This window comes from Canis lupus, chromosome 30 (assembly GCF_011100685.1).
Source record: "Canis lupus familiaris isolate Mischka breed German Shepherd chromosome 30, alternate assembly UU_Cfam_GSD_1.0, whole genome shotgun sequence".
In the NCBI taxonomy this organism is placed as follows: Eukaryota; Metazoa; Chordata; class Mammalia; order Carnivora; family Canidae; genus Canis; species Canis lupus.
In genome coordinates, this window is record NC_049251.1 from 17,522,889 (window position 1) to 17,541,300 (window position 18,412).

At 33.5% G+C, this 18,412-nt stretch overlaps 1 protein-coding gene across 1 annotated transcript in view; it reads right to left on the reverse strand.

Annotated features, from left to right (window-relative positions):
- DMXL2 (Dmx like 2) overlaps window positions 1–18,412 on the reverse strand; it is a 152,974-nt gene that overhangs the window by 74,979 nt on the left and 59,583 nt on the right. The window contains 8 exon segments of the mRNA XM_038580419.1: window positions 560–681; window positions 1,004–1,700; window positions 2,344–2,615; window positions 3,267–3,300; window positions 3,302–3,507; window positions 6,987–7,161; window positions 10,169–10,352; window positions 12,040–12,218. Coding sequence (XP_038436347.1) covers window positions 560–681; window positions 1,004–1,700; window positions 2,344–2,615; window positions 3,267–3,300; window positions 3,302–3,507; window positions 6,987–7,161; window positions 10,169–10,352; window positions 12,040–12,218 — 1,869 coding nt within the window.

Here is an 18,412-nt window from a genome sequence, read left to right on the forward strand (position 1 = left end):
GTATTCCCTACACTTTGAAGGACACATAGTACTCAAAAATGTCTTTTGTTTTCAATATTGGAAACACTTTTGTTAGAACAAGTGTTTTATAAAAAGCCACGTTTTCATAGGTAAATGTAAAATTCAGCATTCAAATCTGAATGGTAACTAATATACACGACTTCCACTTCAGATACAGAACTGCCAACCACTGATAACATATTCTAGCCATAGGATGGTCAATGAAGCTCAGAAAAGCTCAATTTTTCCAACTTAAACAAAGAGCTTGGTAAAGCTGCCTTAAAGCAAAGAAAGATTAACAGAACCAGAGAGCAAAAATTGTCAAGCAGAAATCATTATATTTAAGGGGAAAAGTCAGGTTTATTTATTTAAATGTAAAATGTACTGATGTGTGATACTGATTCATGTACCTTGAAACAGAAATTAAGAAAAATAGTAAATTTTTCATACAGACGCTAGAACAAGTGTTCACTCCCTAAATACCAGCTAAAAGTCCCAAAGTAAAAAAGAGAATTCTTTATCAGGCCAGATATTTTAATAAAGATTAGGAAATTCTCACCGAAGATTCAGGATCTGATAATTCATCCAATAATTTCCTTGCATCCACCACAGCTTGATAGAGTCTCAAATTTTTGCCATCAGAAGCAACAAAACAAGCACTTGCAGAATTGCAGTATGTGCCTGAAAGAGTAAAAGCTTTGCATTATAATACGTAGTTTATTTTTATTTTGGGCTGAGGTTTTCTTTTTAGGTACAACCATGGTCCAGAATCATAATTAAATAGATAAAATTAATGGATATGAAATTATTAACAGAAAAATTCAATAGAAATATGTTACGAAGGGGAAAAATTAAAAACAAACTTCTGGAAATTCTAAACATAAGTCTGATGCCCACATTCTCAATACTTATTAAAAATCCTAATAATGACAAATATAAACCATGTGTGTATGAAAAAAGTTTAAAAGCTTTTATTAATTTCAGAATTAAAATGAACACTTACCAAGACAATAGCTGGGAATAAGAGTCGGAAGCCAAGCAACATTAGAGAAGGCTGATGTATGTAAAGAGTTAATTCGAGCCAATTCTGATACTCCTCCGGTATAGGACAAAGGTCCTATTGGATCTACACGCCACAGAATTAGTTCACTATAAATTGCATTCGGGTCATGAAATGTACGTGTCGCTGCATTTCTAAGAGGCTGTTTCGAGGAACCTTTTATAGGTCTTACAGGATCCATCAATCTACTTAATTTGTTGTCTGAGTCCCACTGACAGTCTAATTCAGGAGTCAACAGAGCATTATGATGAGAGGATGTCAGTAACAATGGTAAAACTGAATGACATGCCAGGTCATTGAGGTGAAATCGATGACCACAGTATCTAAATTTGTGAGATACGGTCAGAACAGTGGTAAAGGCAGACTTATCTGCAAAAGTGACTGCCCACTGATTTAAAGAACCATCTATGTGTTTGGAGACCATCATTACTGTGGGAGCTAAAATATTCATATTTGTAGTGTGTGATCTGGAGTACAGCTGTGATCCATGAGGACTGCCTATTGCCATCATCTCCTGGTGTAACGGGGTGTGGGGAGTATCTTTTGTAGCATTTATGCAGGCATACATCATGATATTTTTACTAAGAGAGCTCGCATCACCAGATGGAAATGCAACAGGAATCCGAGAAGAAAAAGAAACCTGGAAAACACAGTATGAATTCAATATAAGTAGTTTTCCTCCTCTCAAAAAAATGTCTTCCAAAAACACTTCCATTTTCAAAATGTCAAATCTTAGTTTCCTAGAAAAACTATCATTTTCAACCCCTTTAAGGTCTAATTCCTTCCTCTATTTATGTAATACCATATCTCTATTTGTGGCCCAAAAGAATCCCTGAAAAAAAACAAGTTTCAAATGTCTTACTTATACAGCTAAATGACCCCAACCACAAATCTAAATAGAAATGAAGTCCAGAAAGATAACAGATAAAGGTAGCTGGATTTAATTGATAAAAAATGGGGGGGGGGGCATGGATCCTGAGTCACATTTTTAGGATGATTTCTTAAGTTTATTCAAAATATTGTGAATTCCCAGGGAAAAAGCCAACGCACATATATTCAAATACTCAGTACCACATTTAAAAGCCAAATTCATTTTACTTTCAATTAACCAGGTTTATAAAATCTGTGGTCGTTGATCCCCTGCTCTGGTAACAAGAATAAGTATTCTCTTCTCAGTTGCTTCTCAAAAACAAAATCTTTCAAGTATTTCTGAATATATGGTAAATCTGAATAGCATCTTTTTTTAAAAGAAATGTAATAATATCTTCATCAGCAAAATATACCTGGACTTGTCTAAATATTCCAGGATTATATTCATCCAAATACTTCACATGCCACACTAGAAAGGTACCATCTACAGGGTGTATAGTAAAAAGCATGTCAGGATTCTTATTCCATTCAGTTAGCAGCATTTCAATCTTCCGATCAAGCAGGACGGTGGGCAGTGGCATTGGTACACTAGGTCGTGAAAAAGTTCTGGGACTTCCCTCTCTTTCTCCATCTTCATGTTCTGATGATCCTGTACCTGCCTCAGATTCTCTATCCAAGGATAATTCTGAATCAGAAAATACATTTATCAGTACACACCAATAATACTATAAAAATTCATTTACATATTGGATTACCAATAGCATACTATCTTAAGAAACTATAAATCCCTTTTCCAATTTATGGCCAGGGGGAGGGGAGGAAGGAAAAAAAAAGAAGAAAACCATTTTCTGGTATAAACTGAAAATGACTATTTCTTATTTTTAAAGAAATCAAAATTTCATTCATATTATCATTAGCAAAACTTATCCTCCCAAAAAGGACATGGCTTCCAAAGTTATATATTACTCAAAGCAATATGCATAACAAAGCATATAGAGCTATATGGCAGATGGTCCATAGTAGATGGTTAGTAAATGGTTGGAAAAGTGAAAAAGAAGAGCAGGAAGGAAGGATTTTTAAGATTTTATTTATTTATTCATGGGAGACCAAGGTGGGGGGGGTAGGCAGAGGCAGAGGGAGAAGAAGGCTCCCTGCTCTGGGACTCCCTGCAATAGGGAACTCAATCCCAGGACCCTGGGATCATGACCCAGCCGAAAGCAGACGCTTAACTGACTGAGCCACCCAGGCACCCCAGGAAGGATGGATTACAAACTAACAATGGTATCACAATAAAGCTGCTGATTCATCAAAAAAAATCTGAACATGGAATACTAACCATGGTCTAGTTTCATATGTAAACCCCTCTCTCTTTTCCTCCTGTGAACGTTCCTCATCTTCTCGATCACCTTCATCACTTTCATGATCTATCTGCTTCTCAGAAAGTTTTCGTAATTGCTGCATAAATATTTCAGTAGATGATGTAAAATGAAACTCCTTGTTGTTCAACCAATGAACCACAAAGCCCCCATTTCCATCATCAATGTTAAATACAGTGCCAACCAAGACATTTGGAATATCTGTGGGAAAAAAGATAGTATTTCAGTATGAATTTTTCATGTCTTTAAAAGGATTACCAAGTGCTTACAAAAACTATATACTTACACATAAAAGGTCAACATAACTCTAGCAGAATTTATAAAAACTTTAATTGAATTTAATGGTAAAAGTAAATTATTAGGAATTAATGACACACACTTAAATTAATAAATGGAATTAAATTACTGATTTAAAAACCAAATACATCAAATGCATGAACCTTTACTAAATCCCAATTTGGGTATGGAGGAACAGAAAAATAAAATATAAAAGCAGCTATAAAAGACATCTGAGATAACTGGAGAAATTTAAGTTAAAATATGAACCGGATATTAGAGATTATGGAATTACCTATAATTTTCTTAGGTATAATAGTGATATTGTGATCATGCGAAAGAATTTCCTTATTCTAGGAGTTAGTTTCTGAAGTATATAAGCATGATGTGCCATGACATATGTAACTTACTCCAAAAAGATGAAGAAAGAATTTCACTCACACATGTCCGCACCCGCCCCCCCCCCCACCCAACACACACAAGTATATAATGAGAATAAAGCAACTGTGGCAAAATGTTAGCAGTTGTTGTTCAAAGTAGAAGACAGGAGTGTTCACTTTACTATTGTTCCAAATTTTCTAAATGTTTGAAACTAAAAAGCTGGGAGAAAATAATGCCAAAGAAGAACAAGGAAGACAAACAGGGTTCCTCCATTTGGGGTATCTGAAATTCACAATATAGATTAGTTCATGTAAAATAGTAAAACTAAAAAAATTAATCTCCTTGATCCCAATTCATATTATCAATAATGCATTCAACAGAAAGCAAAAACAAAAACAAAACAAAAAACCACTGTCCTCTACAAAAAGACATGCCAAGTCTAAAGATAAAATACACAGGATATTCTAATAGTGTTTTGTTAGTAAATATCAGTGTTAAATAAAGTTCCAAGTTGTTCTTTTTTTCTAATTCCTGTGTGACAGTCCTTTTTTTCTAATAAAAATGAAACAAATCACATAAAATAGGATTTTTAAATTAAGAATACTATAAAACAATATGCCCCCTATCCTTGCTAACAAGGTTTCACCCAAACCTTATCATGAACAAATATTCAGACCACAGGATGCTTTAAAAGATAAACTAAGAGAGAAGTTGAGACTGAGAGACTTTTTTTGACAACTGAGAGGAACTGCTGTAGATTAGAAGTTTCAAAAAAATGACAAATGCATAGAAGAATGTATATTTTAATATGAACTGTATATTAAATATAATCTTATCCATGTTCCTTACATGCAATAACAATAATGTGATAATGGAGGAAAACTCTCTATTAGAAAGCACATTTGAAATATTTAGGTAACATCATAAAATTTAGGAGATAAAGGATCACTTTGGTGACAATTTTACTTTCAAATGGCTCAACCAAATATAGGGGGAGAGGAAGCAACGACATACATACATGAGCAGAAGGGGAGAAAAAAAGCTTGCAGGAAAAGATACTAACCACAGGTGAATTTAGGTGAAGGTTATATGGGTATTCACTGAACTATGCTCTCAGCTTTAATGTAGATTCAAAAAAGTTTCCTCAAAAAAAGTTAAAGAGGAAGAGTCCTACAGTACAAAATTATTTGTATTTAGCAATCATTTGGTCAAACTATATGCTATATTTACATACAACACCTATAAATACATGATGTTAAATATTTTTACAAAATGATTTTTAAAATAGTATGTAGTAAGTTAAAGTAAAAATGGATGAACTAGTTAAAAGGTGAAGGCTATTTAATAAAGATGCTGCAAGACAAGGCTGAATGGCTAAAAGAACATATCCGGTACTTAGACTCAAATATGTGATAGAATATCTATCCACAAGGGACAATCCTGTGATCTTATTCCACTTGTTTAGCACAGTGTATACATTTTAAAAAGCAACCTTTCTAATATGTGTTGAATTTACTGCAATCACTAATTACATTCTATTTGAAGTTAGATCTTCATCATCATCAATAACTCAGGATAATGTTCTTTTAAAAAAGTTAAAAATGTATAAAAATCTGAAACCACTAACATTTTGTAAACAAGTCCATATTATAAAGACAATCTCAGAATACAGTTAAGATGTGAGATCAGTAAGCAAAATGACATTTAACCAGCTAGCAAAAATTTTCAATAGAAATAATGCAAATCACAAAAGGCATACATTTTTTATTTTAATACCTATATTATAAAAGGTAAGAAAAGAAACAAGTGAACTTATTTTTAATATTTTATTTCACCCAATATATGTAAAATATCATCATTTCAACATGTAATCAATATTAAATAAAATTGTTAGAGAGATCTTACATCCTCCTATTATTCTAAGTCTTAAAAATTCAGTGTGTATTCTACAGCATAATTCAATACGGCTAGCCACAATTCAAGTGCTCAAGGAGCTACCATACTAGACAGCACATATCTAGAGCCACTATTACAAAGGGGGGGGGGGAGTGTCCTAAAGATCACCTTTCTAGAACTGTATTTACTGAGTATCATCCTCTATATTAACAAACATTTAAAAATAAACTCCTCTGCATCCTGAAGCAATATATCGACTTTCATTTCAATAAATATGACTGTAACTTTACACAAATATAGTTCTACTGGCAATGTAATATGAAATTATCTATGAGCCTTTTCATGTTTTTCATGCATATAGAAAACAATCCCCCTAAATAGAAGCTTTCAAATATGCTTTTGCCAACACAACTTGCCTCAAAATACTGCTCAACCTCACAGGAGGAAAAGAGAAAAAAGAAAATATTAAGGTTAGAAGAAATAATATCTTTCCCTAAGTGTAGGATAAGAAAGTCCACATGAGGAGGCACCTGAGTGGCCAGTTAGTTAAGACTCCAATTCTTGGTTTCAGCTCAGGTCATGATCTCATGAGTCATGAGACTAAGTCCCATGTTGGACTCCCACTACGTGCTCATCCTCTCTCTCTCTCAAATAAATAAATAAGTAAATCTTGGATTTAAAAAAAAGTAAGTCCGTGGAAGTAGAAAACAAGATATGCTAAAATACAAGGAAAAGTATGTAAAAATATATTTAGATAGTTATAAAGAAAAGTTGAAAAGAAGGTTTAGTAGTGAAAATATAAAAATGAGGGAAATCAATTGAACCGGACTGCCACCATGTGTGTTCCCAAGTTCAACTAATGCTCTAATTGACTTAGAACCTTGCTATATATACTACACAGAGGTGCTCAAAAATACTTACATGCAATTGTTTCCTGAGAATCACATAGTCTCACTTGAAGAAACGGTACTTTATATTATATTCCTGTTTGAATTAAGAGCTATTTTGAAAGGAAACGCGGAATATTAACATAAAATTAAAAACAAGTTCTAAAAATAGTCCTACTTTTCTATTTACTTATCTTATTTCAGCATATTTATAGGAACTAAAACTTTACTATCCTTTACCTGTGGCAGGATTGATGCTTGCTGCAATGTGGAAATGACACAGTGCATTTGCATGGTGGGAAATGTGTCTCTGAACTTCATGTGTTGCCATCTGGTCAGACATTAATTCGGTGTGAGTTACAAGAACAGAAGACCTCCTCTGTCCTTTTCTTAAATTTTTCAAATGGTGTATTGTCTAAAATAGAAAAATAATGGTTAAATTCAACTCTGGAAAGCCTAATAAATGCTGATCCAAGTATCTTTTATTATTAAGGATTTTATAATTTTCCTCTCTGAAAAATCTGAACATTTTAAAGGAAATTTCCTTAACTACAGCTGAACAATCCTGACTATATACTCCAGTTTTTGCAAATTTTATAATTTAAGGCAGAAGTAGTTGCTCAAAATACTCATTATTTATAGAGACTCTGATTAAGATGAGAAGTCCAAAGTCTAAGTTTTTCAGGATATTCCACTATGAAATGAAATTTACTCGACACAACAGTAAAAAGAAAAAAAATTCCTGAATCTTTCTAGCAGGAAGAAGAGCCTTTCTCCCCAATATTCTCACTTACAAGTAAACAATTACAGCTGTTTACTTGTAAATTACAACTATTATAAAGAAGAAAAAATAGAGTATAAAAATATAGAATAGGGGATCCCTGGGTGGCGCAGCGGTTTGGCGCCTGCCTTTGGCCCAGGGCGTGATCCTGGAGACCCGGGATCGAATCCCACGTCGGGCTCCCTGCATGGAGCCTGCTTCTCCCTCTGCCTGTGTCTCTGCCTCTCTCTCTCTTTGTGTGACTATCATGAATAAATAAATAAAATCTTTAAAAAATAAATAAATAAATAAAAATAAAAATATAGAATAAGGGGAATCTATTTAGGTAAGAGGAGCCAAGAAAGCTCTCATGAAAATGCTGACATATGAAATTTGTTTAAATTGAGGTATGACTGTAGGACAAAAATTCTCCACTAGCACACCCAATTATCTCAACTATTTTAAAAAGAAAAGATCTCCACACCAATAACCCCAACTCACAGTATTTCCTTATTCTGTCACTTAACCTGCCCCCAATGCCATGCTTTACAATAATTTCCCATTTTATTCTTTTGTTCCTCATAGTCAGTTAAATAAAATGTGGCATTCTCTCAGTTCTTCCTACATTAAAGTAATATCTGGTCCTTTCTTTCAATTTCCAAAGCTTTTACCCTTTTTCATTTGGAAAACAGTATCAGATCTATCGCATATCCTTCACCTCTGGTCACCCTGCTATAGAGCTGCTTACTTCTTTGATAATAGGTTTAAGATGGATATATTAGAGACCTCCTGTACCACAACACCTATAAAATTATTTTCATTAGATCTTTGACATTTATCATTATTTTAAAAATTATATTGGCAAGACTGGTGTAATATTGGCTGATTATTTTCTCCTAGGAACAAAATGTATAAGTATATACAGAATTATAGACCTTACAGTTAGGAGTTTAAGACAAAAGGATATCAAAAAGCAAGGTAGCTTATACATTAGACAATTAAGCTTTTTCTATTAGAAACAATCTTAACATTATTAATTAATTAATAACACTACTAAAGGGTAGCAAAAATTTGCCAAATCACTGACTATATATGTTTACTTATAATTTTTGCTTTTATTTTATGCAGCAATTAGTAATTCAATTTAACACCTGAAAGGCAACATATTAGGTACTATGGAGGACACAAGGATGTCTCAAAGCCCTTAGTTTCTAAAAGCTCATTTATAATTTAAAGATAAAATGTCATATAAGAATATAAAAATGACTGTAAACATGTAGTAAAAATTGAGTACTTTGTCTCACTAAATTTCAATAAATATTAAAACAAAATATAACTTTAACTGTTCTTATCTCTGCTTTTAATTTCATTTATACTTTAAGTTGGGAGGGGGAAATGTATAAACAAAGCCCAATCACAGATAGTATTAGATATCAGAGCCAGCCTACTATATATAAAAAAAAAAATTTTTAAGGAGCGTATCTTCAGACTACCAAACCTAAAAAATATTTCTGCTAGCTGAAACAGCAAAACATTTTATCTATGCAACCATAAAACTGCTAATGTAAAAGTATAATGTAAAAACATAATTAGTAACATAGATGTTTATAACATAATAAGCATAAAAAGCAAGTTATAAAACATTACTGCATAATATGATCTCAATCTTATACATAAAGAAAAAATACACATACATAACCAGAGTAGTTGGATTATAAATTCCATTATTTTTCTAATCTAGTTTTAGAATAAGCACATATTCTTTGTGTAGTAATAAGTCACGTGAAAAATTCAGAAAATTAGTAATCTAGGTTTGCTTTGATAAACTTCTGGTAATTTTCAAAAATGTGTTTACCTCATTTTATCCCTACTCATAATGGACACAACAGTTTATATTATAATATAATTTCATAGGACACACTTTTATTTCATACATATTGCATTTAAAAATTAGAAAAAGGAGATCCCTGGGTGGCTCAGCAGTTTAGCGCCTGCTTTTGGCCCAGGTTATGATCCCAGAGTCCTGGCATCGAGTCCCACATCAGGCTCTTTGCATGGAGCCTGCTTCTCCCTCTGCCTGTGTCTCTGCCTCTTTCTCTCTGTGTGTGTCTCTCATGAATAAATTAAAAAAAAAAACTTTTTAAAAAAAATGTTTAAAAAGTAGTTTACCTTCAAAATACTAAACTATGGAAATTATAAAGTAATTATATAAAAGTTGACTTTTAAAAAATAGTTGACTTGTGTATATGTTAACATCTTTATCTTAAGAATCAAAATAGTCATTTTTAATTAGAACACACATGTAAAATTTAATCCCATGAAACAAAAGCAAAACATTTTTCATTACAACTAGTTTCTGAGTCTTTATATGTTTTAGTAACCAAAGCTGCCTATTCCTATAGATTACTGTATTTGACATGCACAGTGAAAAAATTAAAATTATACTCCCTAGACTACATGTCTGAAATTATTTCTACTGTATCTGGCTTCTAAGTGGCATAAAATTAATGGTCTTACAAGCATAAAACAAATTAGTGAGAATTATTTGTTATTAATTTCATCATTACATGTACCATGTGTATTATCTGCATCTCAGCTTATAAATTCCCACCAAACTCACATTATCTTCAAAATATATTTACCATTTTAAAGAATATCGTACCTCAAGAGCATGTTGTATTCTGTCTTTGTGTCTTCCAGCATGAGTGAGGTTACTGGCAACACTAGAAGTAGTAGTCTCACAAATCTGTTCACCCAAAAGACAATCTTCCGGTAAGACGGTTTCTGCCCAGAGTCGGCACACACCATCATGGCATGAAGTTAATAACACATTACAGACAGAACCTCTAATGACAAAGAGAAGTAAATAAAAGTTACTATGAATAGTAGTGCCATTAATTAATTAAAGGCTATTAATATCTGGTTCTCAGGTATAAAAATAACAGTACACAACTAACAGTATGATCAAGAGTAGTTACTTTTTCAGTCATGGTAACAGATTTTACACAGGCTATTTCACATTCTCACCAAACCCCATTTACTACCTGTTCATACTTGCAAGGTGGCAAGTTGAATAAAGGGCTGCAATCAGTTACCATAAAACAGAAACAACCTAGCAGTCACTGATACTTTGATTCATTAAAACTATGCCTTGAACAGCTCCATTAAATGACAGTTTAGTATGCTTCCAATTGCTTAAAAATTACAGTGTATGGAAAAAGAGGTCAAAGAGCTTAAAATCATACACAGTATCACTATGAAGGTGAACACCATAAAAACTTCCTTTCTTGACAAAGGAAACAGAAATGTATGATTGATCACACATATGCTGCTTGAAAACTAGCCTCTGGGGGAATATTAGTATCTTCTAAACAAACTATACAGCAAAAGAAAACCTAATCGTGGCAGGTTATAGAATGACCATAATAAAAAGTTTGTTAAATGTAATTAAACTGCATGGCTTATGGCAGTACTTGTGTCATCTTGTGTCATCCTTATAATCTAAAATATTATAAACAGATAAACAAATGAGAATCTTCAAAATAAAACTGCAAGGAGAATGTAATTTCAAACTATAAATCAATTTCCATGAAGTTAAAATAAGCAAAATGTTATAGCATCAAGCAGCTGAAGTGACTTAACTACTCATTATAGAACAAAAAAACCATTCTCCCTTTAAAAAAAAAAAAATGTCTACATGGACTCTGACTCAGTCAAAAGTATTTTGCAAATGTTTTCAATAGACGCAAATAACTTAAGCAGAATTAGCTTTTTATTCAGATTCCAAAAATGAATGAATTTCCCATTTCCTGAGCACCTACCTCTATAATATGTGCTATATTTCCTATCCAGTGTAAATAGTTCACAGATGAAATAACCTTCTCTCAAAAATGAAGACAGATTTCTAAGCAAGTTTTTTAGTAACTATATATATATGATAAAGGAATCATTTGTATGAGCTGTTCTGCAGTTTTATTTAACCTTCTAAATACTTTTAAGAGTGCTGAACAATGAGGAAAAAATTATAACAAATTCTTTGATGCTCATATGTTAAGAAAAACCTGGCCATTTTATTATGATATACTTTCCCACCACATGTATTTTTGATAGTTTATTACTATGTTTCATTTTCCTTCCATCTGTGCTTCCTGTTACTTGCAAACATTTCCTTCCTGGAATCTTGTACTACTGTTGCTATTACTAACAGTATTGGCTAACACAGCCTAAGCCCAGACTATGTGCAAAGGCCTGCAGTAAATATTCACATGCACTAGCACAGTGAATCTCACTACAACTCTCTGAGGTAGGTACCACTACCTACAGAGAAGAAAACTGAGGTATAGAGAACTTAAAAAATTTACGCAAGAGCTCACCAAGCTAGTAACAACAGCAGGATTTGAATTCGGGCAGTTTACATCCAGAGCTTATGCTTTTCATTTCCACCAAGTCAATGCACTAAAAGTAACTTTGCTTTCATTATTTTTACAAATATATAAGTAAACAAACCAAAATTATAGTACATATTTGTCTAACCTGGGCATATACTTGCTAGTTTTCCTCCAAGAGAAACCTGCCACAGCTCGGGGATGTGCCAGATAAACAAAGGAAAACTGAGTAGACCCCTGTCTCCTTTTCACTTCATGATGATCCTGAGGTATAATTGAGGATTTCCAGCCAGTCATGGGATACCATACTTTCAAAAGACAATCATCCTGCAAAAATATATAAGTCAATAAAATTAATCTGAACATTACACAATTCAAAATGTGATTTGGAGAAACCTTAAAAATTAAGCTATCTGTAAAAACTAAAGTGTGAGTTTTATATAGCACAAACTTATGTGTAAAATGTTTATGACCTCAAAGAACACTACTCTTGAAAAATAAATGGACAGTTTTCTCATTATCAATCTCCTCTGCATAATGGTGGTTTACAAAGAGAGACTGAAGCCAAATTCTCTCATTTAAACATGTAGGGGTCACTGTAGGGAAGATTCTGAAACCAGATGCCCTTGGATAAGAAAGAAGCCATGTTATTAGTCACTGTTAACATACTTTCCTTTTTTGAAGACACCTGTAAAGGTTAAACCAGTCCTTTTGAAATAGAAATGCTTCTTAGACTCTATGTCAGGAATCAGTATTCACAGGGAAAGTTTGTGAAGGGCCAGACAGTAAGGAAGTTATTAGGCTTTGTGGACCGCATAGACTCTAACACAAATTCTCCTTTTTTTCTTACAACCCTTTAAAAACATAAAAATCATAGTTTTCTGATCCCCACTTAAAATGAAGTGAAGGCACTCAGGTAGTTGTCAGGGATCACCTCTATGCCCACTTAAATAAGATACAAAAATAACAATAGGCACTAAGTTATCACTTAACTTAGTTCTATGAATTTTGTTAAAGGTCAAAATAATTTTATCTTATTTAATAGAAATCATTCTCTTTCTAGTGCTTTGTCCTCAATAGTGAATAGGGTCTTAAGGGAAATAATAAAATAACCATTCATGCAAAAATCTTACTCTATGAAACAAATTATTTATTCCTGTAAAGTATGTATAGGTCCAAATACTGTCTTCTGGACTAGACAAATATTTCTGTTTATCATCATCTCAGTACTCATTTTCAATTTATACTGCATAATGTATGTTTCCACTAAGGTCTCATTTATTTGGGTATTTTAATTATATAGCAAATTTTTTAAAGTGCTTAGTCTGAGAAAACCACTTAACAGTGTACTACTTGCTTTCCTCCAAGAACTTCTTCAACCTAGCATCATTTTCATCTAACCAAATTTACTGCACAACCTACAGCAGTGGTTTCAGGCCACATACCATAAAAACCACAGAGGCACCTCAGAGCCCCCTCAGCATTCGTAAAGAAAAAGCCGAGTGCTTCCATGAGCAGATGGCATGCTAGCTCCTTTCTCCCATCCCACTAGCAACCCCTCACTCAAACAGAACAGTTTTACTTTCATCTGTTACTGCCTAAAACTAAAACCACACAAAAGTGAATTAGAAATCATTAACAGAAAGAGAACCAGAAAATTTCCAAATTAGGGGGAAAAAAATAAAATAGTCTTTATTCATAAAATCCTAAGGAATCTAAAAAAAAAAAAAAAAGACTTAGACCTGATAACATAAGACTAAAGACCAAAACTCAAACAGCAATTCTCTTTCTATATGTTAGCAATAATTGGAAATGTAATTTGTTTAAATACCTTTTATTTTACATTAGGAAGATATCAAATTAGGCATAGGATATATATGCTAAAAACTACAAAACACTGCTAAGAGAAAGAAAATCTAAATAAAAACAGAAACATACCATCTTCAGGGATTTGAAAAACAAATGTTACTGACCCAGTTCTTCCCAAACTGATCTATAAAAAGATTTAATGTGAACACAGCCAAAATCACAGCAAGCTTTTTGGCAGAAACTACCTTATTCTAAAATTTGTAGGACATCAAAGAAACAATACCACCAAAAAAATAGATTTTAAAGATTTTACTGAAAGAGAGAGCATGAGTGAGCAGGAGGAGAAGCAGAGAGAGAGGCACAAGCAGACTCTATGCCGAGCAGGGAGCCTGACATGGAGCTTGATCCCACGACTCTGAGATCATGACCTGAGCCAAAATCAAGGGTTGGATGCTCAAGTGACTGAGCAGGCACCCCCACAAACACTATTTTTAAAGAAAAAACAAAGAGGACTCATCATACTACCCAATTTCAAAACTTACTATAAAGCAATGGAAAGTAGGAAAGATGGTGTCCGGGGCTTACCTCCTCTAATAGACATACCGAGGCAACAACTACATATACTGCAACTCTAAAAACAACTTGAAGACTAGCAGAACAGATCTTTCACAGCTAATCATAGAGAAGGTCACAATGAAAAGTATAGGAAGGACAGAGACTTGGCTGGAAGAAGGAAGAAATGACTTTGAAGAAATAATAGCTGAAAACCTCCCTGACCTAGGGAAGGAAAACAAATATCCAGGCCCAGGAACCAAAGAAAGTTGCGAACAAGATGAACTCAAGGAGGTCCACACGGAAACACATAACAATTAAAATGGCAAAAATTAAAGAGAGAATCATAAAAGCAGCAAAAGGAAACAGTTGCATACAAGAGAAACGCCAAAGGTTATCAGCTGCTGACCTAGCATAAACTTTGCAGACCGGAAGAAAGTGGCATGATATATTCAGAGTGCCGAAAAGAAAAAACCTACAACCAAGAATATTCTACCAGGCAAGGTTATTCAGAATTAAGGAGAGATAAAAAAAACTTTCCCAGAGAAATAAAAGTTAAAAAAAGAGTTCATCACCACTGAATCAGCCTCACAAGAAGTACTGAGGAGAACTCCTTAAGTGGACAGAAAAGGCCATAATTAGAAGTAAGAAAATTATCGGGGCACCTGGGTGGCTCAGTCCATTCAGCATCTGACTCTTGGTTTTGGCTCAGGTCATGATCTCAGGGTTGTGAGACTGAGACCCAAGTTGGGCTCCATGCTGGGTATGGAACCTGATTGGGATTCTCTGTCTGTCTGTCTGTCTGTCTCTCTCCCTCACCACCCCTGCACTCTCTCACATGTGCTCTGTCAAAACAAAACAAAACAAAACAAAAACAAAAACCCAAACACCTTGACAAGACAAAAAAAGGGCTTTACCTAACAATAAAGGTTCCAGTCCAACAAGAAGATATAGCAATTATAAATATCTAGGCACTCAATGCAAGAGCATCTAAATATATAAGGCAAATAGTAACAAACATAAATGGAGGAATTGACAGTAATACAGTAATAATAGAGAACTTAAATACCCCAGTTGCATTAATGGATAGGTCATCCAGAATGAAAATCTCTAAGGAAACAGTGGCTTTGAATAGCACATTCAGATGGATTTAACATATATACAGAACATTCCACCCAAAAACAGCAAAAATACACATCCCTTTCAAGTACACATGGGACATACTCCAAGATAGACAATAGGCCACAAAACAAGTTTTTAAATAATTCGAGAAGACTGAAACCATATCAAGCATCTTTTTCTGATCACAACATTATGAACAATTATTAAAAGAAAAAAAACACCTGAGGAAATAAAGACAGAAAGGCAAAACAACATCCTATGGGTCAATGAAAAGAACAGAGTTAATTTAAAAAATACATGGCGAGGGATTCCTGGGTGGCTCAGCGGTTTAGTGCCTGCCTTCAGCCCGGGGCCTGATCCTGGGGTCCCGGGATCGAGTCCCGCGTTGGGCTCCCTGCATGGAGCCTGCTTCTCTCTCTGTCTGTGTCTCTGCCTCACACACTCTCTCTCTATGTGTGTCTCTCATGAATAATTTTTTAAAAAAATCTTAAAAAAAATACATGGTGATAATGAAAATGAAATACAAAGGTCCAAAATCTGCAGGATGTAGCAAAAGTAGTTCTAAGAGGGAAGTTTAGAGAGATACAAGTGTACCTCAAGGAATAAACAAAATCTCAAATAAACAATCTAATCTTAACAACTAAAGAAACTAGAAGAAGAACAAAGCCCAAAATGAGTAGAGTAGAAGAAAGGAAATAATAGAGATCAGAGCTTAAACAAATAAAATAGAGACTAAAAAAGAATAGAAAAGATCAATTGAGACTAAGAGCTGGTTCACTGCTTCTCAGCCTTTTGGCTAAGATCAAGTGGAGACTAAGAGCTGGTTCTTTGAAAAGATAAACTTATTAAGCCTTTAGCCAGGCTAATCAATAAAAAAAGAGAGAGAACATAAAATCAGAAATGAAAAGGGAAATCACAATCAACATCACAGTAATATAAAAAAAATTACAGTTTACCACAAAGAAAACTATATGCCAACAAATTAAACAACCTAGAAAAAAATGGATAGATTCCTAGAAACATCAACCTCCTAAGACTCATGAAGAAATGAAAAATCTGAACAGACCAATTACTAGTAACAAAGCAGAACTGGTAATCAAAAAATCCTAATAAACAAAAGCTTAGTGCTAGGTGGCTTCACAGGTGAATTCTACCAAACATAAAATAAAGCTATATACAACTCTGTATTACAGAGCAATAACCCTGATGAACATAGATGCAAAAATCCTCAACCAAATCTTAGCAAACCAATTCAAAAACAAATTAAAAGATCATTCACCAAAATCAAGTAGGAGTTATTCCAGGGATATAAGAATGATTCGATTTATGCAAATCAATCAACATGATACATTACACTAACAAAATGAAGGATAAGATTTCTAAGATCATCCCAATAGATACAAAGAAAACATTTGAAAAATGCTAAAGACTCCACCAAAAACTATTAGAATAAATGAATTCAGTAAAATTGGAGAACACAAAATCAATATACAGAAATTTGTTGCATTTCTATATACTAATAACAAAATAGCAGAAAGAGAAACCAAGAAAATAATCCCATTTACAACTTCATCAAAAAGAATAAAATACCTAGGAATAAATTAACCAAAAAGGTGAAAGACCTACACAATGAAAACTGTAAGACCCTGATGAAAGAAATCAAAGAAGATACAAATAAATGGAAAAATACATCATGTTCATACATTGGAAGACTATTGTGTCTACAGTACCCAAAGGAAACCTTATCAAAATACGGATTCAGTGTAACCCTTATCAAAATATCAATAGTATTTTTCACTGAACTAGAACCAAAGATCCTAAAATTTACATGGAACCACAAGACTGTGAATAGCCAAAGTAATCTTGAGAAAGTCTATAAATCTGTCAAGACTCACTGAACAGTACACTTAAAATACACATTTTATCTCTAGTGTATTTCAATAAAGTTAATTCTAAAAAAGGAAATAACAGGACAAGATTTATATACAAGGATGTTTATTTTTAATAGCAAAAGAAAAATGAGAACTACTTAATGTTCATTAATAGTCATCTGGTTAAGTCAAAATATAATAACATTCATTCATATAATGGAAAATTATGTCACCTTTAAAAAGAATACACAGGGGCACCTGGGTGGCTCAGCGATTGAGTGTCTGCCTTTGGCTCAGGTCGTGATCCCAGGGTTCTGGGATTGAGTCCCACATCACACTCCTCGCAGGGAACCTGCTTCTCCCTCTGCCTATGTCTCTACCTGTCTCTCTGTGTCTCTCATGAGTAAATAAAATCTTTAAAATAAATAAATAAATAAAAGGAATACACATACATGTGTATTACACAGCACTCTATGATATACTAAGTGAAAAAATAACCAATTTAAAGAATATGACCTAATTTGTGTATGTATGTATATGTGTGTGGTTTACAAAGACATCAAAAAGTCTGAAAGAATATATATTGAACAGAAAACAGTGACCTTTTTATTGTAAGTAGGACTATTTTGCAGGAGATTTTCATTTTCTCTGCATTCTTTTTATAATGAATACATATCATGTTTAAAAAATAAAGGTATTTCCATTTTAAGGAAGGAAAAAGGTTAAGAAGGCAACCCTTAAATAATCAAAACATTGAATCTAGGAACAGAGACGTGCTTTCAAGAGGAAGAAAACCTTCTGGAATCATTTTGTAGGCTTCTCCTTTCCTTCCTGCCAAAATCACCCTCCTCAAAAATTCTTATCTGAGCCCTTAAAAAAAAAAAAACAACAACAGTTTTTTTACTGAAAAGCATAATCTTCTATTAAAAAAAAGTTTCTGAGGAAAACAGTATTTTATTTTCTGAAAGATTTTATTTGAGAGAGAGAGAAAGGGAGAGAATGTGAACAGGGGGAAGGAAAGAAAGGAGGAAAGAATCTCAAGGAATCTCTAGCAGACTCCATATAGAACAGAGCCCGATGCAGGGCGCGATCTCAGAACAACTGAGATCATGACATGAGCTGAAATCAAGAGTCAGAAAGATGCTTAACTGACTGAGCCATCCAGGG